General features: G+C 44.8%; 1 protein-coding gene across 3 annotated transcripts in view; it reads right to left on the reverse strand.

Moving 5' to 3' along the window:
- Window positions 1-16,231, reverse strand: part of ZNF839 (zinc finger protein 839) — a 42,160-nt gene extending 25,929 nt beyond the window's left edge. Inside the window, exons 1-3 of one of the 3 annotated variants that reach the window (XM_033952692.1) lie at window positions 15,028-15,135; window positions 5,277-5,325; window positions 3,957-4,868 (exon numbers count right to left, since the gene is read on the reverse strand). In XM_033952692.1, the coding sequence (XP_033808583.1) occupies window positions 3,957-4,868; window positions 5,277-5,309 (945 nt within the window). In that variant the 5' untranslated portion in view covers window positions 5,310-5,325; window positions 15,028-15,135. Of the gene's footprint in view, window positions 1-3,956; window positions 4,869-5,276; window positions 5,326-15,027 lie in introns of all 3 variants that reach the window. The other 2 variants (XM_033952691.1, XM_033952690.1) reach the window with 2 other exon arrangements.
- Window positions 16,232-27,777: the final 11,546 nt, after the last annotated feature.

The following is a 27,777-nucleotide window of genomic DNA, read 5'->3' on the forward strand; positions in this document are numbered from 1 at the left end:
TGGACTTTAAAAGGCCATGCAAGAAATATAGCTTGAGAATGACACTGGAACAAATTTGTCCCCGTCCCCGCAGCAACTCAATTTCCCCATCCCGTCCCCGCGAGTTTTGTCGCTATCCGCCTTGAACCGCAAGGTAATGGCGGAATAGAAATCACTAATGTAATGTAATGTCTGTCCCATTCCTGTAAGCTCTGCCTTAACTGCACAAGCCTCGAACACTTATGGTCATTCTCTACATACAGAAATCAACAAAAACAAAAGTATAGAGCCTGCAGTTCTGAGTGGAGGAGAAAGGCACATTAACTGGCTCTTAATGAATGCAGATCACAGAGGGAATAGGGGGAAATAAGAAAAGTAGTACTTTTCTCTTGTCGATGCCCCTCTCCTCTACTGCTAACTTCGTCCCTTCTGCCTTGCTACGCCTTATGCCTGAACATCCTGCTTGACTCAGTGCGTCTGACTCATTCTCTCATGGGGGTTCAAACCCAAGCTAAAAAAAAACCTACTTTTTTGAAACTGTGTTTATGCCCTACCCTCCAAACTCGTAAAGCACCCATATCTGTTGCCATTCCCTCTTTACTAGTCCTTATATTTCCTCATCTAAGAAACATAAATAATGCACACTATTTTTTTCATTTACATGTTTTATATTTTTTTCAAGTATTTCTTTACAATCCTTCAACACAGTCTCCCTGCTTTGCAATGACCGAGTCCCAATGTCCGAGAAGCTTCATTATTCCATCCAAGAAACCGTTTTTGTTCAATTGCCGAATGGCTTGGGTACCGGTGGAAAAAAGCTCTTCCAGAGATGCAAAATGGTGTCCACGCATAGGTTGTTTCAACTTTGGAAAAAGGTCAAACTCTGGTGGACTCATGTCTGGACTGTAGGGAGCATGAGCTAACACCTCCCAGCCATATTTGTGTAGTTTTTCAATGATGAGTGGAGAGCTCCATCTTCCCTACGGCCAAAAAATTTTCAACGAGCTCAATCAAAAGTCAAACAAATGATGATTTTTGCTTATGATCATGAAGGCATCATCATTACAGACAAAGTTCCATGTGGAAGAAGTGTCACAGCAGTGTATTATCATGATTTTTTTGTGAAAAATGCACTAAACCCGACCTCAGTTGCTCTTGGCTGGGCCACTCATTCTTCACAACAACACTCACCTGCACATACGGAATGTCGTCATTGAAAAACTACGCAAATACAGCTGGGAGTCCACCAGACTTCGATCTTTTTCCAAAGTTGAAATAACCTATGCGTGGACATCATTTTGCATCTCTAGAAGAGCTTTTTTCTACTGGTACCCGAGCCATTCGGCAACTGAACAAAAATGGTGTCTTGGATGGAATAATGAAGCTTCCCGGACATTGAGACTCAGTCATTGCAAAGCAGGGAGACTATATTGAAGGATTGTAAAGAAATACTTGAAAAAAATAACATGTACATTTTTAAAAAAGTAGTGTGCATTATTTATGAAATGACCCTCGTATATAAGTCTTTGTCCTATGTCCAAATTAATTAGATTGTAAGCTCTTTCAAGCACAGAATGTCTTTTGCGTGTTTGTTGTACAGCACTGCATGCATCTGGTAGCACTTTATAGATAACTAGTCTTTAAGCTTTTTACATTAATGGGTGCTAGAACAGGTGTGTGTGTGTGTGTGTGTGTCTGTCTGTCTGTCTCTGTCTCTCTGTGGCCACTGTCTGCCTGTCTTTCTTTTTGTCTCGCTCTTTCCTCGGCTCTCCATCACCAACCCTTGCCTGCTCCCTCTGTCCAGCAGTAGCTCTTCTCCCTTCCTTTGACCTCCCCCGTGTCTAGCAATTTTATTATAGAGGATAAATAGCAGTAGTAATAGTACTAAGGAGCTTCAGAGCAAATGTACTTAATAATGGTTCCATATCAGCCCTTGATATGGACATAATATTTATGTTCATCAGGACCCCTGAGGAAGGCATGTTGTCCAAAACACGGACCGTGTTGGGTCCCTTGGTCGGAAGGTTGTATGTTTCATTTATGTTATAATAAATAGTGCCTGCATCTTGTACATAGCCTGCAGTATTTGTTTTGGTTTTTGCTTGCTGCTTGTTTTACTGCAGTTTGTGTTGGATTTTTCTTTTGTTCCGTCCATTTGTGCCGTTTAATCAACGCTCTTTATTTTAAAAAAGCTACAAATGGATGGAGCTAATATAGAGCCATTATTAAACAAGAAGTTTTGTTTAAACTGCCCTTTCCAGAGACCCCTGTGTTGTCTTTTAAAAAAATGGAAAACAAAGAGAAAGATACTTTAAATTAAAACATTTTCCCCAGTTATATATGTGTCTGCACAATTCTTATTGTGACATCTGATAACTAGATGCCCTGCAGGGGATAGCAGCTGTACCCTGCTCACTCTACAATGCCAATCATGTTTTGTTTTTGTAAACTACAAACACCACCATATGGAAACAGTGAACAACGCAGAGAATACTACACACTATACATGATTCTCCTCTTGGATTCAGCCCTGCTTTGGCTCTCTAACTTAATCACTTACCCCCCACTTCTATTAAACTGTGCTAGCAGTTTGTAGCGCAGAGGCCCATGCTGCTCCCAATGCTCATAGGAACTCTATGAGCGTCGGGAGCAGCGCGGGCCATTCAGCGTGGCTCACCGCACTAAAAACTGCTAGCGCAGTTTAATAGAAGAGGCCCTTAATTTCTTTCTACTTCTTTTTATGATCACTGCTTACAGAAGGGTCCCATCCAATTATTATAACCTTGGTTTTCTCTCTTTCCTATAGAACAATTATTTCTACCCCTCTTCCCTAGTGAATCTGTTTGTCAGTTTGTCATATTGTCCATGTCCCCCCTGATTTTACTTTTTAATGTATATTTACTTGTACTCCACTTAGAAATTCAATAAGCGGAATATCAAATTTTAATATAAAACTTGGAACTACTCTAGCCCATTCAAAGCTCTCAAATATAAAGCATAATTATGTAAAGTCATTTCCTACGGGAAAATTATTTCTTGGTTAGAATATTGTACTTTAAGTAATATTTTACTGGCCTAATATACAGTGTCCAAAAAAAAAGTTTAATTTCTGTCCTTACCTCCATCACCTGTTCTGGCTTGAACCTACAGTGTGCAGCTTACAACCTTAGCCATCCCTCGGTCTCACTATCCTATTCTGGATGTGCAGTCTTTTCCTGCTCCTGGAATTTTATGGATTTTATTGTAAACCACCATTTTTTTTTATTTTTTTTTTGAAAGGTGATATATTAAGCCATAATATATATGTCTAGTTTTATGAAACTAGTGCCCAAATCATGCTAAGCAACATGTTGTTCATCCTTTTCATGGACTACAAGGAAGTGCTGAATGTTCTCAGCCTAACCAAGAAGAGAATTACAGGGATATAGTTCAATCAATGATCTGAAAATGTCAAAATGCAGAACTTCATTTCTGCAAATTGGCACTTAACAAAATAACACTTTTCAGCTACAGTAGCAAAATAACACTAAGAATTTAGGAAGTTGGTTGGTCGGACTGAGAACCTTTTAGCACCCCTTTGTACTATACTGCTCCCAGTGGCAAAGTACTCTTCAGTGTGCTAGTCACAGTAACTGAATGACACGGTGACAGAATTCGTCACCGACCCTGTCCCCATGTTGTTCTTTAAGGAGAGACGGAAGAATCAGAGTATGAGTGGGCACAACCACTGACCCTTAAGCTTTGCATTGAAGAATGCAGGCATAGAAGGACTGAGGTTGAGATAAGACATTAAAGAATGACACAGGATGGTCAATTCTGTCACCGTGTCATTCTCTACGATCCCTACAGGGGCTAAAGGAGGCTTTGGTACCTAGGCAGAAAGTTACGACTTTCCATAGAAGCCAAAATCATTATAGTAATATGTTTCTATTTTACACTGCATATAACTAGCTTTGAGCCTAGAAACATTATAGTACCTCTTGGCCATTCTGGGAACTCACTGTGGCTTCCAGCGTTAGTGGTGATGATACAATTTCATTTTTTAAGTCCGCCATTACTGACAACTCAGGAAGTGTTAGCCTGACACCATCATCTGCATCACCTACATCTCCTAAGAAGACCAGTCCATTTAGTTTGTTGCCAAGCATTGGCTTTTGTTGTGAAAAGTCCACTTTTCCATGTCCAGGGTTAAGTTTATAATGCCGTGCTAATCCTCCTCTTCCTATATATGACTTTTCACAAGCCTCACATTTAAATGTTTTAGGCTTCAAATTATAACTTAAGGGACTGAATAAGGCATCTTCTTGCTTTCCTTCATCCTCCTCCTCTATACTTAGTTCAGAATAGTCATCAGAATCTGAAAGACGACCATCGACTAAATCCTCTGTTTTGATGAACTTGTAGTCTCTAGCTTTATATTTTGGAGGACGTGAAATTCTCCCAGAGCGGGTTTTTATTTTCAAAGACTTTTTTGCCTTTAGTTTGTCCCTTTGATTGTGCTCAGGACCAGTGGTCAAAGGATTGCTTGGCATGGCAGTTATATTTTCAGAGATGGTAGCTGATAGCATGGAGTACGTTTTCTCTCCATTCAATCTCTTACCTATGGCTGTCTTCTTAGACACAGGTCCAACAGGGGGTAGAGGTCTCTGCACAAGAAGCTGAATTGAAGGATCTGAGGAACTATGTAAAAAAAACTGTTGCTGCTCACTTCCTGCGACAGGTTGTATCCGAATAATCTGAGGACCAAGAATATTCAGTCTTGAGGCAGTAGAATTTCCATTGAGTGGCTGATTTATTTTTACAGTTGGAGGCTGAATTGCTGCTAGAGGCAGCATGGGTTTTTCTTTGTTTTCTTTTGGCTGCACTTGAATCCGAATAGCTTGTAATTGCTTTAAAAAAATGTTATAAGAAAAAAAAAGTTAAGTCAATTTCCTTTATTGTTTGTTAAGATTCTATGATTCTATAGCACTTCACCACCACCAGCTCCACAGGCCAATGTACAACAGTATGATGCCATATGCTCATCTTATTTTTGGATATGTCTGGCAGTTTCTTCCTGTCCCTTTGGAAATTCAGCCCAGCAAAGGCTAAAAGGCTAAGGCACCGTACACCTTTGTTTACAACTACAGACTCAGAGTTCTGCTCCCCCCTCACTCCTTTACTTTTCTTTTAAAGAATCTATCTACCATCTAGCCTTGCCATGGAAGCAAGACATTGGCCAGGATCAGAACCTATATATGCAAAGAGGTTTTCCAAACAATAAGCATCATTGTTGTACAATGGCTGAAATGTCCTACTTCTGCTAAGCTGTTGACACTTCTTCTAAGCATCTCCCGCTGCTGCCTGCTAAGAGAGAGAAAGTCAACAACATTATTCCTAGAATGGAATACAGAATCTACAAGACATATGAACACCATTTGAACTCCTCCAATCAGACTTGAAGAGGTTTTAATATGCATACTCTACTTTTTATTGACTTCCATTTTTGAATGGTGATCTGTATCCTACTACTGAATGATCTTTCACTCATGGCCCCACTTTTCAGCTTTTACCGATATATGCAAATGAAGCCCTGCAATGAATCTCTGCACAGATCCCACACCCTCTCTATCCCCCACAGGCCACCCCTGACACATATAACTACTAAGTAACACTGTAATCTGTTTGTTTTTCTTTTTTTAATGCATACAAAGGGTTTTAAAAATATAAAATCTCTACTATAAAATCCTGCCAAGAGTTCCCAACTAAGCTGGTAAGTCAAAAGCAACATCCAATCTTTGATTTGTTTAACCCATGCACATTTCTGAAGGTATACTTATCAGATTTTAACTCAATTTTTCAATACAGATAATTCACCAATGAGATTACATAGATTGGACATGAATAATGGCATCAACTGAAAATAAGAGTGAACTAATAACTCGGTGGTTTGGTTCAGAATGGAAATACTTTTTCTTCACAGCATCCTCGTAAATTCTGGGTAGAAAAATGACCAAGACCTGACAAAAAGCAGCCCCACCTCCTAACCACAAGCACACCCTCCCACTGCCCTTAGGCCCTCCTCAGGACTATATTTAAAGCCCTGGTAGTCTAGTGGTCATCAGGGCAGAAGCAATCCCCAGTCATACTGCTTATTCTGGCTCTGCAATCAAAAATGGCAATTCCTAATTGCTCCTGCCCATGACATCTCCAGTGTCAAAATGGCTGCCACATCCTCCCACAACAGTCTCATGAGACTGCCACAAGAGGATGCAGCAGCGATTCTGCATGTGGAGCTCTGATAGTCTAATGACCAGGTTTTAAAGTAGACCAAGGGAGGGTGGCGCACTTTGGGGTGAGTGGAAAACAAAAATAATACTATGGACCTGAGATCCAAAAATGGCCAGGAAAGATCTGTTTTGAGGCCTAGAGGTTTTCATTATAGCAAAGTAATTGAGGATTTCCCCCCATCCTGCACCGAAAGTAACAGCCTTGAAGTTTCAAGTTTAATAATAATTTGATGAATCGCTTAATCTAAATTCTAAGCGATGTACATGTTAATAAAATTACAATGTAAGGGGGATAATACAATAAATAAGACTTATTGACAAATTTTATAAGACTAGAAACATAAGGGAAGAGATGGGTAAGAATTACAATTTATATAAAAGTTAAAGAAACAAATAAGGAGGACACATAAGGAAAGGGAAAAAGGAAAAAATAAAATAGAATAGAATTTTAAAAAAAAAATTTTTTTAAATGATTACTTCAATAAAAAGTTTAGAAAGAAAAAATGATATTGGTTCAAAGACTAAATGATTAATTTATAAGATAATTTATGATAGTGTACCCTGGCTAGAGAGAGGGTTAACTTCAGTGCTGTGATAACATGGTAATTAATGATGGGACCCGTCACCTTTGAATATTTGCAGACATTTTCACCAACTTAGGAATACCAAGCTAAGATAAAAGCCAAATCAACTATTTAACCAGAGAGAAAAAGGAACTAGGTCTGTTTAAGTCTGTGAATTGCTCTACTTCCTCAGATTTTCTTTTAAAAAGAATTTATGTATTATTTATCCTGAATTCTAAAGTACTCATGTATACCTAACCAAGGAAAAAAGGACAACATAAAAAATTAGTGAAATTCTGAGTTTTTCTACATTGTTGATAGTGAGAAGCACTTTATTTTAATGACCATTTGCAGCAAAGCTGAATATGGCCAAATATTAATTTCAGGCTAATTTCAGCATCAAAGCCAAAATTCTGTCAACCTCTAATCCTGGATAATATATATGGTTTTGTTTTGTTTTTTTTAAATTAATATTGTTTCCCCAAAAATAAAACACTGTCTTATATTCATCTTGGGCCCAAAAAAGGCACTAACTGCCTCTTTTACAAAGCTGCACAGCAACAGCACTAAAGCCCTTTAAATCTCTATGGGCTTCGGGGCCGTTAGCGCAGGGCAGCCGCTAATGCGGCTTTGTAAAAGAGGCCATAAGTCTTATTTTCGGGGTAGTTCTTTTTTCACGTACTGTACAATGATAATCTCTTCCTTCCTCTCCCCCACTTCAATTCTTCCTATTTCTTTCTCTTCCCCACATGTGTAGCATCTTTCCTCCCCTCTCACCCATCCCCTTGTGCATTAGAACCTTTGCAGTTTGTATCCCTCCCTCCCATCCCTTGTGCAGCAGGACCCTTGCAGCTTGTATCCCTCCCTCCCTCCCATCCCCTTGTGCAGCAGAATCCTTGCCGCTTGTATCCCTCCCTCCCATCCCTTGTGCAGAAGAACCCTTGCTGCTTGTATCCCTCCCTCCCATCCCTTGTGAAGCAGAACCCTTGCAGCTTGTATCCCTCCCTCCCATCCCTTGTGCAGCAGAATCCTTGCAGCTTGTATCCCTCCCTCCCATCCCTTGTGCAGCAGAATCCTTGCTGCTTGTATCCCTCCATCCCATCCCTTGCAGCTTGTATCCCTCCCTCCCCCCATGCATCCCCCGCTGACCTTCCATCTCTCCCGCTGACCGTGAAACCAAAATACTGTACCTTGTAACAAACAGCAGTATCACAGCAATGTAGACAGGCTGCTTCGCAGTCTTCTCCTGCCCGGGCACATATGCCGTGTTACTGATGACATCAGCAGTGATGCAGTAGAACGACGCCCGGACAGGAAAAGGCCTTGAAGTAGCCTGTCCACATTGCTGAGACCTGCTGTTTGTTACAAGTTACATATTTCGGTCTCACAATCGGCAGGAGAGATGGAAGAGTCAGCAGGGGGTCAGCGGAGCGACTACGGCTTATTTTCAGGGGTAAGGCTTATATTAAGACCACCCCAAAAATCATGCTAGGGCTTATTTTCGGGGTAGGTCCTATTTTCAGGGAAACACGGTAGCTTTTATTTGTTGCCAAGGAATATTATACAAAACAACGCATCCATAAAATCAATAACCAAAAGAACCATAGAACTGACATACACAAACATCATACACAAGATGTCCATTATGGTACAGAAAGCAGCCAGCAACATTAACTGCACCCCACCCCCTCCCCAAACACAAGATTCCCCATACATCACCCTCTTGGTACTGTGTTCCTCCACTCTTCATAGCATTGCCATTTCCTAATGAAACTCCCCATCCTATGATGCTTCAAGGCTGTCAGCCTAATTAGAGTATATCAATCATCCAATTTAGTCAGCAATAATTGCATGTCTGGAGCAATAGACTGTTTCCAACTGGCTGCCAACACAAGTGAGACACCATCAAGAACAGTTTGATGAAGTATAGATGACAGGGCTTGGAACACCGAGATCCAGTACCCCCGCGCCATTCCACAATCCCACCACATATGTGGCTAAAAGAATAAGGGTGTAATACCAGTGCAGCAGTGTTTTGTACCTATTTTCCACCATTACAGTGGCTAAGCCCAGCGTGCCAGTATGCTTCCAAGTCATGTTCCATTCCTCTGGAGTTATTTCCCTGCCTAAATCTGCTTCCCACGATAACATGTTTTTCAGGGGGACTTCAGATCTGCAATTTAAGAAGGTATATATTGCAGAAATCGTCCCCTTTTTGAACTACGGGACCAGCAATTGTTCAAATTCAGTTGCTGCCGCCCCCCAAGGAGCTCACCCAGAACCCCAGCCTGCTGAATATAGTCCTTCACTTGGAGATCTGGGAAAAAATCTCTAGATTCCAAACCATACCTTCCTAGAGGTCTCCAAATGATTGCACCATCCTTCCCTCTACATCAGGGATCTCAAAGTCCCTCCTTGAGGGCTGCAATCCAGTCGGGTTTTCAGGATTTCCCCAATGAATATGCATGAGATCTATGTGCATGCACTGCTTTCAATGCATATTCATTGGGGAAATCCTGAAAACCCGACTGAATTGCGGCCCTCAAAGAGGGACTTTGAGATTCCTGCTCTAGATCAATGAATTGCCCCACACAAACCAACCCTCAAAGTTCCCACCGTTGAAAGACCCCCCGCTCTATCTCCGGGAGCAATTTCAGGGTTAAACCGGAGTGGAGTGTACCAAGAATGTCGCAGACCCCGCAGGGCCAGACAGTCCCCCAAGTGACAGACCCTTATGGCAGTCTCCACAGCTTCCAGACCCCCATACACTTCCTACCATGTCAGATGGTGGAAGGCAGTGATCTCAAACTCAAACCCTTCGCAAGGCCATATTTTGGATTTGGAGAGCCACAGAAAAAAATATTTGCATGAGGTAAAACTCTTTATAGTTTTTATAAATCTCCCCTCCCCCCCGAAGGCCTGCATGTTCCCCCCTTTGCAGCAGTCCTCCAACTTTTCCCCCTTGGCCTCCCGATCTTAGAATCAGCTAATTACCACAGCCTGCAGAGAGGATCGCCAATGCTGTAGCTTTCCTTGCAGGCTGCCATCGGCCTCTGCAGCATGATCCCTCTGACATGGTCCCGCCCCTCCTCTGACATTAGGGGCAGGATCGAGGAAGAGGGAACATGCTAATGAGGACAATGGCAGCCTGCAAGGAACGCTACAGCACCGGCAATCCTCTCTGCAGGCTGCAGTAATTATCTGAAGGTAAGAGCAGGAGGCCAGGGGGGGAAGCTGAAGGATTCTGCAATGAGCGTACAGCACTAGTACAAGACCTGGTGGGCCGCATGTGGCCCCTGGGCTGCAAGTTTGAGACCACTGCTTTAGAGGGAGCGAGTGTGATTCCACCCTCCCCCCTTTTTCCTGGAAAATGCCTCTACATTCAAAGCAGTCAGTGGTGGGGTACTATGGCTAGAGGAGACCTATGAGAGGGGCTGGAGGTTCCCTTTCCCAGGAGGGAGTGGGAAGAATGTGGCACAGTGGTTAAAGCTACAGTCTCAGCACCCTGAGGTTGTGGGTTCAAACCTACGCTGCTCATTGTGACCCTGGGTAGTCACTTACTCCCCCCACTGCTCCAGATACACTAGATAGATTGTGAGCTCGCCAGGACAGACAGGGAAAAATGCTTGAGTACCTGAATAAATTCATATAAACCATTCTGAGCTCCCCCGGGAGAATGGTGAAGAAAATTTAATAAATAAAAGAGGGAGGGAGGGAGTGTAAACTAGGCTTTTTGATTGTTCCACTCTCCCGCCAAAGCCTGAGACACAATCCCAGAGATTTGGGAGGGAACCAACAAGAAATTGTAAATAGTTCAGACTAAAGGGAACTGGAAGCAACAGGGGAAAATCTGCTGATGGAACCAGTGTCATACCTAGCATATGTGCTACCCGGGGCCCATCATTTTTTGGCACCCCCCATCCCCATCCGTATGAAAAACATGATTTTTAGTAACAATCCACACATCACACAAGAGTGTACCTAGGAAAAGGCAGCATCTTACATACTGTAGTGAGCAGTACATTAATACACCCAATTGTAAAACTAACAAGCCAGACTAGTGCAGATCAATCCTACACAGTCAATCCTAACAGAAAACCATGTCTTTTCGAACACACACAGAACACAGAAAACACCTTCGCCTAGTATGGAATATGTAATCACAAACTAACCCCTCCCCCTTTTACAAAACTGTATTGTGGTTTTTAGCCACGGTGATAACAGCTCAGTTGCTCATAGAATTCTGAGCATCAGAGCTGTTACCACCACAGCCAATGCTAAAAAACGCTCTACAGTTTTGTAAAAGGGGGAATAAAATAGAAATACATAGACAAAGGTTAAACTGAAGCACAAGTTGGACTCTGCATACAATGCAACACCGCAAAAACAGTGTTGCATCTCCCTTAAAGAAAAATAAATAAATATAATTTTTTTCTATCTTGTCGTTTCTGGTTTCCTCATCTTCTTGTCACTCTCTTCCTTTCATCCACTGTCTACCCTCTCTCTGCCCCTTCTATATAGCATCTTCTCTCCTTCTATTCCCCTTCCAGAAACTTTATGCCTCCTCCTTCCATCTCCCATTGGTCTGGCATCCATCTTCTTCCCTTCCCTCCTCCAATGATCTGGCATCTCTCTCCTCTCTTCTTCCCTCTCCCACATCCCCATGGTCTAGCATTTCACACTCCTCTCTCCCTTCCCCCCACTTCCTTCAGCATCTGCCCCCTTTCTTTCCCTCCAACCCAATTCCATGCAGTATCCTTCCCACTTATGCCTCTTTCCCCTTTCCCTGCACACCAATTCCATCAGCATCTGCCCCCTTTCTCTCCCTCCACCACCCTTCCATATCACCCTGAACCCCATTCTCACCTTCCACACCCTTCCATACCACCCTAACCCCCTTTCTCTCCCTTCACCATCCTGACTCCCCTTTCTTACCCTTCACCATGCTTCCATACCACCCTGACCCCCCTTTCTCACCCTTCACCACCCTGACTCCCCTTTCTTACCCTTCACCATGCTTCCATACCACCCTGTACCACCCTGACCCCCCTTCTCTTCCTTCACCACCCTTCCATACTACTCTGACCCCCTTTCTCTCCCTTCACCACCCTGCTATGCTTTCTCTCTCCATCCAAATCAGCAAGGTCCCATAACTGCTTCTGCCGCCTCTTCTCCAGAAAAGGTGACGTCGTAGGGGTGGGCTGGCAGACACAGGGAGTTGCGGCAGGTTCCCGTGATGACTGCAGCTGCCGGTCCACCCCCATCTGACATCACTTACCTCTTCCGGAGCAGAGGCGGTAGATGCAGTCATCGCGGGACCTTCCTGCACTTCAGCGCAGCTGCTGACTCTGCTCCGGAATAAGCAGTGGCGTACCAAGGGGGGGGAGGGCGGTCCGCCCCGGGTGCAGCCTTAGGTGGGGTGCACAGCCGGCCAGGTCCAGAAAATGGTCGATCGCCAAGGCAAAGTGAGTCGATTACGGAGCCCATCCCGGGCTCCATGATAGACTCACTTTGCCTTGGCGATCGACCATTTTCTGGACCTGGCCGGCTGTGCACCCCCCCTAAGGCTGCCGTCAGAGAGGAAGTTCGGGTCAATCGCTGCCTGGCTGGGCGGAACTTCCTCTCCGACGGCAGAATTGATGTCAGGGAGAGGAATGCTGGTCGGCCCGAGGCAAGGAAGCAGAGAGAGCTTGGGGCAGCCACGGCAGCGGCTTTGGGGCCTGTTCCCCAATGGTGGCAGCAGTGGCTTGGTGGAGGGCAGGGAGAAAGAAAGAAAGGGGCAGGCAAGGAGACAGAAGGGAAACAGAAAAAAAGAAAGGGCAGGAAGAGAGGAAGAAAAAGTTGGGGGAGGGAATGAGGTCTGGAGGAGAAGAAGCATACAGGCTGAAAGAAGGGAAGAAAGATTGGATGCACAGTCAGAAGAAGTAAGTGCAACCAGAGACTCATGAAATCCCCAGACAAGGTAGGAAAAATGATTTTATTTTCAATTTGGTGATCAAAATGTGTCTGAATTTATATCTGCTGTCTATATTTTGCACTATGGCCCCCTTTTACTAAACCGCAATAGCGGTTTTTAGTGCAGGGAGCCTATGAGCGTCAAGAGCAGCCCTGGGCATTCAGCACAGCTCCCTGCGCTAAAAACTGCTATTGTGGTTTAGTAAAAAGGAGGGGGTATATTTGTCTATTTTTGTATGGTTGTTACTGAGGTGACAGTGCATAGTCATCTGCCTTGACCTCTTTGAAAAAAACCCAGAATAGGAATGATAATTAACATTTTCTCAGCGTACAGTGTGCTTTGTGTTTTTTTTTAATTTTATTGTTGGTAGATCATTTTGACTTGGTCATTTTAAAAGTAGCTCGCAAACCCAAAAAGTGTGGACACCCCTGAGCTAGAGCGTTGAAGCTGCATGTGGCAGCCATAAAGGTCATCTCTGACACAACCGGAAGTTACATCAGAGACAACCTTTACGGCAACCATATGCAACTACAACGCTCCGGCTGCTGTAAGAAGGCAGTTTAGACATCGCCGGCCACAGGGCAGGGAGGTTTGTCGGACAGGGCCTGTTGTTCCAGGGGGGGGGGGGGGGCGTTGCAGGTCTTGTTGCCAAAATCGGAAAGGTGAGGAAGGGAGAAAGATTGGCCTGTGGTGGATGGAGAGATTGAGAGAAGGGAGCAGATGATGGAAGTGGGTAGAAAGGGGAGAGAGAAGAGGTCAGATGATGGAAGTGGGGAGAAGGGAGAGCAAATGCTGAATGGAAGTGGAGATAGAGAACACATACTGGATGGAAAGAGGGATAAAGAAAAAGGACATATGCTGGATGGGGGAAGAAGATAGAGTTAGTGAGATAGTGGAGGGGTGAAGGAAAGGGGTGGCATGCTGTGGGTAGACATAGTAAAAAGAGGAAAACTGAGGACTGCATAGTAAGAAAGAATCTAATTTAAACGGAGGAAGAAAATAAAGAAGGAAGACCAGAGAACGAAATGGAAGAGAGAGAAGCCAGAGAACAGGGAAGGAGACAGAGATATCAGATCTGAGCGGAGGAAATGAGAAGAGAGAGATGCTAAAAACCACAGGGGGGAGGGAAAGAGAGATGAAAGGAGAAAGATGCCAGACCATGAATGAGGGAACAGAGGGAAGATGATGGATGCCAGACCAAAGGCGGGGTCTCGAGGAGAGATGGAAGGGGGAGGCATACAGTTTCTGGAAGGGGCATAGAAGGAGAGAAGATGTCATATAGGGAGGGGCAGACAGTGGATGGAAGGAAGACAGTAACAAGAAGAAGAGGAAAGCAGAAACCAGAGAAGACAAAGGTAGAACAAACATTTTCTATTTATTTATTGCTTTAGGAGACATATGACACTGTTTCTCATGGTGTTGCATTTTATGCAGAGTCCAGCTTCTTGCTGGTTCAATTTAACCTTTGTCTATGTATTTCTATTTTATCCCCCCTTTTACAAAACTGTGGAGCATTTTTTAGCACCAGCCATGGTGGTAGCAGCTCTGATGCTCAGAATTCTATGAGTGTCAGAGCTGTTACCACCATGGCTAAAATCCACACTACAGTTTTGTAAAAGGGGGAGGGGTTAGTTTGTGATGACATATTCCAGACTAGGCGAAGGTGTTTTCTGTGTGTTCAAAGATATGGTTTTCTGTTATGATTGACGGTGTAGGATTGATCTGTACTGGTCTGGCTTGTTTAGTTTTACAATGGGTGTATTGATGCACTGCTCACTGCAATATGTAAGATGCTGCCTTTTCCTAGGTACTCATGTGTGACTTGTTACTAAAAATCAGATGGGGGAGTGCCCAAAAATGATGTGCCCCGGGTGTCACATATGCTAGGTACGCCACTGGGAATAAGTACAGCAGCCCTGCTGAGGTGCCATTTAGAGCAGCAAGGGAGGTGCCAGACCCAGCCGGCTGTACATCCCCTGTTTTCAAGTTGGTCAATACATTATTCCTAGATGTAGAAATAGCATAAATCAGGAACAATGGTACCCACAGGTTTGGTTGTAGCTAGGTAGCTTTATGTGACAGTATTACAGCAAGAGTAAAAGCGTTAACTCTACTACGGTAGCTCCTAGAGTCCTAGATATATATGCCCTAACAAAGCATTTCCCCCAACAACATGCACCAGGCGTCCAGTTTCCAGAAGCACAAACCAGAAGAAACTTTCCGTCCATTTGGACTTGGAGCACGGTCTATCCCGAATTACCTTGTGCTGTAGAAGCCCGGTCTGTTCTAGGGCCACTTGCTGAGCCACGTTCTGCAGCTGCTGGGCCGCGTTCTGCACCACCCTCACGGGCTGCTGCAGCGGCGCGGCGGCCGCAGCCGAGCGGGGCACGGTGCCCTGGCCCGTACTCTCCGTCAGAGCCGAGCACTCGGCTCGCTTCTCGCGGTTCCGTTGCTGCTCCTGCGATTTTGTCACTTGCTGGATCACCTGCTGCAGCTCCTCAGGCGCCAGGGCAGCGTGCTGGATAAAGCGAGGCGACTCCTTCGGCCCTTCCACCAGCTGCTCCACGAGTCCGTACTCCTCTTCCGCCCCCAGGCCGCTGCCGCCTTCCACCAAGGTGCCGTCGGGCTGCAAGTAAATGATGGTGTTGGCCGGGGCGCCGTGAATCTCGGCCACGCTCTGCACCTGGCTCTCGGCGCCTGCCGCCCTTAGTCTTTCCAAGGCGGTGGGATCCTCAAAGCCCCCGACCAGCAGTCCTTCCCCGGCGGCCAGAGTACCGAGCACGTGAGCGCTCTTCAGTACCGTCTCCTCTCCGGTCGCAGGCACGTCATGCATCTTGAACTGTTTGGCCACGAGATCCAACGTGGAGCTGCCACAAGCCTGCCAAGTGTAGTGCTCGACGCCGCACACCGCCTGCACGCCCACCGCCATGCTCCTACCGCTGCCCTTCCCCCCAGCGTCCGCCATATTGCAGGTCGGCGGCCCTTGTGACCGTGACTAAAATTCTAAAATCTTCCCGCGATTTTTTTTTCGGTCGCAACGAGCGCCAAAGAGAGTCAGGCCGCGGGCGACATCCTAGGAGCGCTTCGGCGACGGAAAATAATCTGCGGCCCCGGAGCGTCGCACGGCGCCCAGCCAGACGTCACTAACCGTAACTGCACTTGCGTGCATGCGGGCCTGTACGCGGGGAGAACGTGCTACGGGTGCCCGGGAGCATCAATTCTTTCCTGCTAGAATTGCCAATAGAAAAACGCTTGTTTTTCTCAGCAGATTCAAGAGGCAGCATATACTGTATTCAATAAAGGTACCTGGCTGATTTTTGTTATTTTTTAGAAACGCTTTAAAATCAAGTTTTAAATTAAAAAAATAAACAAACAAGTGCTGACTTGTCACATGTGCTATATGCAAGTTAATAGAAAACCTACACCTTGCATTAAACTGGGATTATCTGAATTTTGGATTGTTACTGTAGTAGCTTAAAGTTATAAAACCAGTTTCCCCCACCCCTTTTATCAAGCTGGGCTCGAGATTTTTAGTGCGGGTGACAAGATAAGTGCTCCACACTCATAGGAATTCTATGAGCCGTTACAGTAGGGTTACCTATTTGAGAACTCAAATAGTCCTGCCCCTAGCCTCACCCCTCCCCTGTTGTGTGCAGTTAGGGCCATATAACATAGGGCCTCTTCTATTAAACTGCGCTAACAGTTTTTAGTGCAGAGAGCCACGCTGAATGGCCGACGCTGCTCCTGACGCTCATAGGACGCAGCTCCTGTGCTAGAAACTGCTAGCGCAGTTTAATAGAAGAGGCCCTATTTTATAGAAAAGGAGAACATAAAAGGTTAGCATATTTAGGTGAGGTTTGGAGTAGCCAAGAAAACATAAGAATTATCACTGCTGGGTCAGCCCAGTGGTCCATCCTATCCAGCAGTCCACTCACGTAGTGGCCCCCAGGTCAAAGACCAGTGCTCTAAATGAGTCCAGCCTCACCTGCATACGTCCCAGTTTAGCAGGAACTTGTCCAGCTTAGTCCTGAAACCCCGGAGGGTGTTTTCCCCTACAACAGACTTCGGAAGAGCATTCCAGCTCTCCATCACTCTGGGTGAAGAAGAACTTCCTCACATTTGTACAGAATCTATCCCTTTTCAACTTTAGAGAGTGCCCTCTTGTTCTCCCTACCTTGGAGAGTGTGAACAGTCTGTCTTTATCTACTAAGTCTATTCCCTTCAGTATTTTGAATGTTTCGATCATGTCTCCTCTCAGTCTCCTCTTTTCAAGGGAGAAGAAACATAGAAACATAGAAAAAAGCAGCAGAAAAGGGCTATAGCCCACCAAGTCTGCCCATTCCAAGTATCCCCTCCCCTGAATTTAAGCCCTTAAAGATCCCACGTGAGTATCCCATTTTCTCTTAAAATCCGTCACGCTGCTGGCCTTTATCACCTGGAGTGGGAGTCTGTTCCAATGATCCACTACTCTTTCGGTGAAGAAGTACTTCCTGGAGTCGCCATGAAACTTCCTTCCCCTGATTTTCAGCGGATGCCCTCTGGTGGTCGAGGGTCCCATGAGCCAGAAGATATCATCTTCTGACTCATGTGTCCCGTGATGTACTTATATGTTTCAATCATATCTCCCCGTTCTCTTCTTTCCTCAAGTGAGTACAGCCACAATTTTTTAAATCTTTCTTCATACGTGAGATCCTTGAGCCCCAAGACCATCCTGGTGGCCGTTCGCTGAACCAACTCGATCCTCAGCACGTCCTTTCGGTAGTGTGGTCTCCAAAACTGAACACAGTACTCCAAGTGAGGCCTCACCATGGCTCTGTACAACGGCATCATAACTTCAGATCTCCTGCTGACGAAACCTCTGCGGATACACCCCATCATTTGTCTTGCCCTGGAGGAAGCCCTCTCCACTTGATTGGCAACCTTCATGTCCTCACTAATGATCACCCCTAGGTCGCGTTCCGCTGTGGTCCTAACCAAGGTCTCACCATTTAGTACATAAGTTCTACGCGGGTTTCTCTTACCCAGGTGCATTATCTTGCATTTTTTAGCATTGAAGCCTAGCTGCCAAGTAGTTGACCATTGTTCCAGCAACAGTAGGTCGTATGTCATATTATCAGGTAATAAGCTTTTGCCTACTATGTTGCAAAGTTTGGCGTCGTCAGCGAACAGTGATACCCTTCCTCTAAGTCTTTGCGTCATATCTCTTATGAATAAGTTAAATAGAATCGGGCCTAGGACCGAGCCCTGCGGCACTCCACTGACCACGTCCGATGCTTCGGATGGGGTACCGTTCACCACCACCTTCTGAAGTCTACCGCTCAGCCAATCCCCAACCCATGTAGTTAGAGTGTCTCCTAATCCTATCGATTTCAGCTTGTTCAGTAATCTTCGATGAGGGACGCTATCAAATGCTTTACTGAAGTCCAAATATACCACGTCCAGTGACTCTCCGGCGTCCAGTTGTCTAGTAACCCAATCAAAAAAGCTAATCAGATAAGATTGGCAGGATCTACCCTGGGTGAACCCGTGTTGGTGTGGATCACGCCCAGTTTCTCCAATCTCTCACTGTACGGCAACTACTCCAGCCCCTTAACCATTTTAGTCGCTCTTCTCTGGACTCTTTCGAGTAGTACCGTGTCCTTCTTCATGTACGGCGACCAGTGCTGGACGCAGTACTCCAGGTGAGGGTGCACCATGGCCCGGTTCAGCAGCATTATAACCTTCTCCTATCTGTTTGTGATCCCCTTCTTTATCATTCCTAGCATTCTGTTTGCCCTTTTTGCCACCGGAGCACATTGTGCAGATGGCTTCATTGACTTGTCGATCAGAACTCCCAAGTCTCTTTCCTGGGAGGTTTCTCCAAGTACCACCCTGGACATCCTGTATTTGTGCATGAGATTTTTGCTGCTGACATGCTACTGACTTTGCACTTATCCACATTGAACCTTGCAGGGGATTATAAGATTAAGAGTGAGCAAAACAAGAATTTATTTGCCCGTATCTGAGGAAATTACCTTTCAAAGGCGTCCCTATAAAGGAAACTTTCTTAAACCTATCTAATACTGTTTCTTCTCTAAGATAGACTAGTAAGGAATTCCAGAGTTGGGGAGCTGTAATTGAGAAGATGTCATTTTAAGGTTACTATTTTAGGGTCTATTTTATCAAGCCAAATAGCATGGGCTGATGCAGTAAATGCACCAAAGCCCATAGGGATTGAATGGGTTCAGTACATATGCTGCACGGCACTCACTACCATGGGTTTATAAAGAGGCCCTAAATGGCATTTTAAACAGATTAAAAAAAAAAAAAACCAGACTGGGTATCCAGTGACATTTTAGGGAGTGAAGGAGATAGGGTGGTGTCACCAGAGCTTAGGGACTCTCATATAGTATATAGGAAAAAAAGATAAAGGTCAAGTAATCAGGGCCTGAAATAGAATTTTCCTGGTCAGGTTGAGTTAAACAGAGTTGGGTAGTAACAAAGTACAGTTACTTTGTTACAATTTTCAGTAGTTTCAGGAGTAATGAGTTACATTTGTTTTGCTTTACTTTTTACTTCTAAATGGTTACTTTAAAGCTGAACTTTGTAATAAAGGGTTTGTTTGTTTGTTTGTTTTTTGGAAAGCTATTTTTAAACCAAAGTATTCAATCTAAATGTAAGTGAAAATGTTGCAGCTCCCAGCAGTGGTGAGTCGCCAAGTAATGGTTGGATGGAGCCAGGACCGATGATAACAGCACTGTTGTGTCCCTTGCCCCTTGGCATAAGTATTTCTCTCCAGAATAGCCAATCTTCTCCAGCCACGAACACACACCCCTCCTCTGACCTTATAAGCACAGGCACTCTGTTTTATGCTCCACTCGAATCACACAAAGCCCTGAATTAAATTTGCCACAAGGACAACAGTGCTGGCAGAGGATATCCAGGGCACACCATTCCCGCTTAATCTATCCCAGCAACACTCAACATAGTTAAGCATATCCTGATGAATGAAAGGCATGCCACCGCCTCTTCTTTCCAAAGTTTGTTGCTATGATGTATTATCCCCTATCTCTCTCCCTGGGTCCATCCAGTGTCTCACTTGCTCTCCCTCTCCTCACCTTTACTTCCAGGGTCTAGTGTCTCTCTCAGTCTCTACTTCTTGTCTTGATCACTGACAACAGTAGCCTGCTCTGGCCAACATCAGGGCCTTCTCTGTCCCCAGGCAGAAGCAGGAAGTTACTTCACAGGAGGCAGGGACACTACAGAGCTAAAACCCCAATGCCCTCCAGGGAGGCGATGAGGAAAGAGGGACTGAGAAAGATGCAGTAGTTGAGAAGTAGATGAAGAGAAAGATGTTTAAGCCATCGGGGGGGGGGGGGGGAGAGGAGAGGGCATTGCGCTTGATTGGGGGAGGATGACTAGAGGGAGATGGAGATGGAAATATGCTGGACTGGGGGGGTGAATGGAGGGGGGAAAATGTGCTGGACCTGGGTGGGGGTAAATTGTGGGAGATATAACTGTGGATATCTTTTATTCATTTGGATGTTTATGTGTTGTGCCTTTTGATTTTAGAGTTTATAGCCTCCTGATATTGGCAATATTGCAGGATATTAATAAGTTTTAATTATTTCAGCCTAAAATTAGTAAAATAAAATGCTATTTGATGGAAAGTCTGATGTGCCTAGCATTTCGCCATGGCCTCACAGATATGATGTTTAAAATGTGTTAGCTATAATGTTTACAAGTATAAGTTTCTTTGCTTATTGTGTGCACCAAAAGAAGTGTCAGCCTATATGAATTCACTATTTAATCTGAGGAAATATGTAGAACAAATTAACCCAACTCAAATGAAACAATATGATAAACTGATTGCATCAAACAAGAGAATGAATTTGAAGTCTCCAGTGCCACATAAATGCAGTGTATGCTGGACAATCCATCATTTACAAATTCAAGCACTCATACTATAGTGCAAGCTGCTCTGGACAATCGTCAGCCTGCTGTAGATTAGGCAGTGGAACTTCGGGCGCTTTCAAATTGAACGGGAAGTGACAGGAGGGTGAGGAGCCCTCACAGGGCCATGAAACCAGTGGCGAGGAAACCGAAAAAAAAAACAAAAAAAAACATAGCAGCAGAGCTCTGGTTTCAGCTGAGCCATTGGTCATCAGGCACTGTTCCCCTGCAACTGGAGTCCATGTGGCCTGGGGCCACCAGCAGTGGACTAGTAATATATCTTGCCTTCTCTCCTCCCTCCTCGGCCTCCAGTGTGCAGCATACAGATAGGAACCCAGCTGAGAGCTGCTGGTGGAAGTTTACAAGCATTGGGCAACCAATTTGGATGAGACTGTGGAGACTGAATGGGATTTTATTTGCTTGACTATACCTTTCTTTTGTGGGATGGTCTAATTTTGATCTTTCTTTTGTTTGCTGCTTCTTAGTTGTACCTTGATGTAGTTTCTTTGTCTTTATCTACAGTACACTTCTTTTTTTCTTCTTCTCTCTTTGGAAATCAATTTTTCTTAGATATTTAATGTAACAAATGATATTAAACATAACATAAACATAGCAATATGAACAAATTCCATGCGTTTGGTTCAAGAAAAAAAAAAAATCCCTGTATTAACAACATATCTTTCTTATTTAATAATTTGTTGTCTCAGGTACTTTAGCTAGATTGTGAGCCTTCGGGACAGTTAGGGAATTTCCAAATACCTAATCTTTACTTTTTATTTTTACTTTTATTTTATTGTAACCCGTTCTGGGCTCTTGGGAGGACGGGCTATAAAAATGAACAAATAAATAAATAATCCTTGACTTCATTATTTGAGATATGCAGCCTCTCAGTACAGGCAGTCCCCAGGTTAAGAATGAGTTCCGTGTTTTAAACCATTCTTAAGTTTAATTTGTATGTAACTTGGATCCTGTACAGTACACAGACTATAAAAATATTAAACATTAAATAAACAGTCTTCAAAATTAGGTACTGTAGTTTAAATAGAAAGAAAAGATAGGAGGTTTACACTTACTTTTGTTCTTCATCTGTTCCTTCATTTGTCCACCATCACATCCAACATTTATCCTTCTCATCTCTCTCTTCCCCATGCATCTGTACCTCATGCCTCTACTACCACCACCATATCCAATATTTCTCTCTCCCTCCCTATGCCTAACAATTGTCCTCTTTATTTCTCCATGTGCCCCATCTTTCTTTTCCTCTCACTCAGACACCCATGTCCAACAATTCTCCCTTTCTGTTCCCTCTCCCACCTCAGCATCTCTTTCCCACTCCCTCCATTCTTCCAACCTATGTCTCAAGTTCATGCTCCTCTCCCTCCCTCCATTCTATGTCCCAAGTTCATGCTCCTTCCTTCCTTCCTTTGTCTAAAGTTTGTGCTCCCTCCTTTCCTTCTGTATCTCAAAGTGACCCTGCTTCTCCCTTCCTTTGCCAACGTACCCCTCTTCCTCCCTTCCGAATACCAACATGCCCCTCACTGTCATTCCCTCCCTTTGTGCTGTGTCCCAAATTCATGCCTCCCTCCCTCCTGCAGATGTTTACTCCTCCCAGCCACTCTTCTCTTCACAAAGCTGTGGCCGTGGTTCCTGTCAGAGGGAAGGCTTCTGGGTCAGCCATGGGCAATGTGCAGGAGCCGCTATTTGTAGATTTGTGAAGAGAAGTGCAGCTGAGAGAGGGAGATAGCCAGAAGAGGTAAATACCTGTGGAAGTGAGGGAAACACAAATTTGGGACACATCACAGAGGGAGGGAAGGATGATGAGGGGCGTGTTGGGACATGGAAGGGAGAAGCAGACCCAGGTTTGTAAGTATAAGTACATAAGTCAGATGTTCTTAACCTGGGGACTGCCTCTACTACAGAATCACCAGCATTTCAAGACTTGATTATGGCCATTGTTCCAAAATTATGATCAGAAAAATTGCTGTGCAATGGATTAAAGAATATTTTCAAGAAATTAAGAAGAACTTGATTCAGCAACTAGAAAGTCAACAGTTTGTTGCTGCTTCTGCAGACTGTTGGTCCTCCTTTGGGGTGACAGTCCACTGGAAGATCAGAAGATGATACAAAAATATCACCAAAACAACTATTGACAATAGCTCCAATTTCTGCAAAGCTGTTCAACAATTTTCTAAATCTCTACAATATGCTAATCAAATTACATCAAATGAGGACTTCCAGTTTGGAGCGCATGGCAAGCAGACATGGATAGAGAGAGCTCCATGTCTTCCCCTCATGTAGAGACTTAAAAGTTGTTTTTTTGCCCACTTCAATTTTCTTGATCGGTTACAAGAGCACGATCCTGAAGTTACTAAAAGGGAAAGCTCCTAAAAATATAAAATAAATGTACATGCTGAAGACCACACAGAAGGAGAGAGCAGGCCGTGGAGCATAGAGATCCCAATGGTGATGGTGAGGACAGCGAGACAGGATCAGAGGGAGAGGGTGGTTTTGGCCTTGTACTCCAGGATCTCAAAGAGACTAAAGAGGAAATTTTCCAAACAGTCCTGAGCAAATTTGATGAGCGCTTTGAAAGTTTGGTGTTCCGAGTTGGAGAGACAGAGCAGAGAGTGTCAACTCTGGAGGACTGGCTGGAGATGGAAAGTACCTCTATCTCTAATCTCTACATTCTCAAGTAAGATTTCTTTGGGACCAATTGGAGGATCAGGAGAACTGGAGCCGACATTTGAATATTCAAATTTTCAGCATACCTGAAAAGGTTGAGGATGTGAATCCTTACCAGTATGTTCAAGAGTTGTTGTATGCCTGTTTCCCAGGCTCTGTGGTGGTCCCCCAGTAAAAGGTGAAGAAGGCTCATAGAGAACTTCGGGCCATTCCCAGGAATGGCTCCACGAGCCTTTATTGTTGAACTTCAAGGAGGTGGAGCACGTATTAACAATGGTGCGATGCCAACACGGTGGTGGATTATAATGGAGTGGCTGTCCGAGTTTTTCTGCCTTTGCACAGGCTACAATGAAAAAAACACGAGCTGCTGCACTGGAAAGATACAGTGCAAAAGTTGGGGTATAAAGAAGGAATCTGGTATCCTGCTAAATTAATGATTCTACACAAATGGTGTAAATACATTTTTTTCCTACTCTGGAATTGGCGAAGAAATTTGTCACAACTTTATTGAATAATCAGGAGTAGCAGGATGCCAGAGAATTGCAGAAGAAGGTTTGCTCAGCAGATTCTTCTGAGGCTGCTTCTGAGAATGCTGGAGGCTTTCTCTCAAGGACGTGAGATGGAAGATTGTAGGAGATACCCCAATCATGGGGGGAGGGGGTTACAGCTATTTACTACGCCCGAAAATGGTGACTCTGTTCAGTATTTTCCTGAGTCCTTTGTATAATTTTGTGACTGGCTGTTGTCAGCTCAATCTGTTTGATCTGTTGCTTGATTGGGTTGAGGTCGCCTGGTGGTAACTTATTTGTTGATGGGGTATCGGGGGGCTGTCAGAGACCATATTTGTTGAAGGGTTTTCTGTGTTTGGGGTGGCTGTGAGAGGTGTGTTGAAGTGTAGATGTGGTGTGTGCATATGTGGGGAGTGGAGGGGTGTGGGGTGAGTTTTTGGTTGGTGGGGTTTTTTGTCAAGGGGAGACTTTTTTTATCTCTGTGATGAAGGTGGCTCTCTCTGGTAGACACGATGGGGAGGGAGAGGGGTTAGTGGTGTGTAGGGGAAGGAGGGCTAGGGAGTTTGGGGGGGGTTATAGTTTGCAGATGGCTGGATGGGGAAGAGGTTTTGGGTGGGCTGAATGGGCCAGAGAAGAGAAAGCGGGTGTTGAGTTATTTGAAAAAGCTGAAAGCAGACATAATACCACTGCAGAAGACCAAACTTACATATATAGAGCATTCAAAGCTGCAAAGGGGAAGTTATGGAGAGATTATTGCATCTTCTTTCAACAGTAAGAAACACGGGTGGTGGCCATCCTTTTTAGGAAATCTGTGCCCTTTGTTAAATATGAAGAGGGGAGAGATAGGAAGGGAAGAGTAATCTAGGTTACGGGGAGTTGGTGGAAAAAGAAGTGAGCTTTCTGAATGTATATGTACCCAATGAAGACAAAATGATCCTTTTTTGGACATGGTGTACTTCATTTGAGAAAGTGGCTAAGGGGGTGAAAATTATAGGCGGGATTTCAATTGTGTCTTAGGAGAATCGGATAGATCGGGCAAATTGGGGAGAGGGTAGAGGAGGGAGGGGAAGGCCTTGAAAGATGCCATAGATATGTATGCATTAGTGGTTGTTTGGTGGAGACGCTCACCGGGGGTCCGGGAATACACCTGCTTTTCCCAGCAGTACACCTCCTTTTCTAGTATTTACTTTTTTTTTGTGATGGAAGAAGGTAGTCTCAGTAAGGTTATATCAGGGTCATGGAACCTATGGGGCTCATAATCGAAAGAGAAAAACATCCAAAAACCAGCCTAAGTCAGCACTTGGATGAACATTTCTCAAAAATGTCCAAGTGCAGATACTAAAAATGGGTTTTGGACATATTTCTAAACGACCTAGGCCTTCATAGTGCCACCCAATGTCCAAAGCTAAACGGGGCATTTCAGGAGGAGTGTCGAGGGTGGGAATTGGGTGGGACATGGGCCGGCTTAGACTTAGTCGTACAGCATGTATAACCAAAAGTTATACAGCCAACGATAGACAGAACTTGGACGTTGTGCCTTAGACCATGTAAAACATGGTCTGTCACAAAAACCCACCTAAACTCACCAGATAAGCACTGCAAACACATAAAACAGACCCCCATACACTACCCCAGTGATCACCGACCCACCCCACCCCCATAAAAATATTAATCACACCTTTAAAATTCAGCCTCCATTCCATCATCACCTGGCCACCTGACATAGGAAAGCCTAGTCGTACAGCACAGAGGCAGTTTAAGTCATCTTGGGGGTGGGTTAGGGACTCATGGAGAGGAGGACCTATGCCCATAAGCCCCTGTAATCACTGCATTGATACTTAAACATGTGCACTCCCCTATACACCCCCAAAACCCTTTTTTACTGGCATATAAGTGGCTCCTGCAGCCATAAGGGCTATTGGGGTGGTAGATAAGTGTGTCTAGGGGATTATGGAGGTGGTTTGGGAGGCTCACCGTAACCTATAAGGGAGCTGTAGGGAGGAGAAGACATGGCACCCTTTTTTTGTGAAGTTCACAGCAGTGCCCTGTAAGGTACCCCACTATTTAGGTGGCATGTCTGGGTGTGCAGTCCATCACTTTGCAGACCCCCTCCCACATCCAACAAGGCTTGTTCTAGGTGTTTTGGACTTGGACAAAAAGTTGGACAAAGATGTGGTATAAAGATGGACGATTTAGCGGCTTTGATGATCAGATCGGCAGGACGCATAATTAGACGATTTTCAAAACAAAAATTTTGGACGTATTTTTTGAAAATGTGTCTTAGGCTGTTTTTTTACTTTGGACGACTTGCGAGTTGGACGTAAACGGACTTAGACGTCCCTTTTGATTATGCCCCTCCACTTGTCTCTCTGATCACGCTGCTATGGTAATGAATTTGGAGGGCAAGGAAGAGGGGAAGCATGGGCCATGGAGATTGAATGTTGGGCTATTGGGGAAAAATGGTGTTCATGAGAATTTTCAGGTTGCTTGGTTGGAATTTTTATCTTTCAATGACATGGCGGATGTTTCTGTCCATATTCTGTGGCGAGGAGAGCGACATGAATGATTAAGGGCATGGAAAACCTTTCATACACTGAAAGATTGGAGAGACTGGGGCTCTTCTCCCTGGAAAAGCGGAGACTCAGAGGAGACATGATAGAGACCTACAAGATGGACAAGGTGGACAAAGCCATGGGACCGGACAATCTGCACCCCAGAGTGCTCAGGGAGTTAGGTGATGTCCTGGCAGAACCGTTAGCCGTGCTCTTCAATCTCTCACTGAATACAGGGACAGTCCCCTTGGACTGGAAAACAGCTAACGTCGTTCCTCTACACAAAAAGGGTTGCAGGACAGAGGCTGCAAATTACAGACCGGTGAGTCTGACATCGATAGTATGCAAACTCATGGAAACACTGATCAAACGCCAATTGGACACGGTCTTGGACGAAGGGAATCTACGGGACCCCAATCAGCATGGATTCACCAAGGGTAGGTCCTGCCAATCAAACCTCATCAGCTTCTTTGACTGGGTAACAAAAAGACTGGACGAAGGAGATTCACTGGACATAGTGTACCTAGACTTCAGTAAAGCTTTTGACAGCGTCCCACACCGCAGACTATTAAACAAGATGAAATCGATGGGGTTAGGAGAGACTCTGACGGCATGGGTCATTGATTGGCTGAGTGGCAGACTTCAGAGGGTGATGGTTAACGGTACTTTCTCTGAGACATCGGAGGTGACCAGCGGGGTGCCGCAGGGCTCGGTCTTGGGTCCGCTCCTCTTCAACATATTCATAGGAGATCTGACTCAAGGGCTTCAAGGTAAAGTAACATTATTCTCCGACGACGCCAAACTATGTAATATGGTAAGCGAGGGCAATTTACAAGATAGTATGGCGCAGGACCTGCGTACATTGGAATGCTGGTCCTCAACCTGGCAGCTGGGCTTCAATGCTGGAAAGTGTAAGGTCATGCACCTAGGTAGCAGAAACCCGTGTAGAACTTATACCTTGAATGGGGAGACCTTGACCAGGACTTCAGCGGAACGAGATTTAGGAGTAATCATTAGTGCAGACATGAAATCTGCCAATCAGGTGGAGAAGGCTTCCTCAAGGGCAAGGCAGATGCTGGGTTGCATCCGTAGAAGTTTCGTCAGCAGAAAGCCTGCTGTCATAATGCCATTGTACAGGACCATGGTGAGACCTCATCTGGAATACTGCGTGCAATTCTGGAAGCCACATTACCGCAAAGACGTGCAGAGGGTCGAGTCGGTCCAAAGGATGGCCACCAGAATGGTCTCAGGGCTTAAAGGTCTCTCGTACGAAGCAAGACTAAACAATTTGCAGCTCTACACTCTCGAGGAACGCAGGGAGAGGGGAGACATGAT

The sequence above is a fragment of the Geotrypetes seraphini genome, chromosome 7 (assembly GCF_902459505.1).
Source record: "Geotrypetes seraphini chromosome 7, aGeoSer1.1, whole genome shotgun sequence".
Lineage (NCBI taxonomy): Eukaryota > Metazoa > Chordata > Amphibia > Gymnophiona > Dermophiidae > Geotrypetes > Geotrypetes seraphini.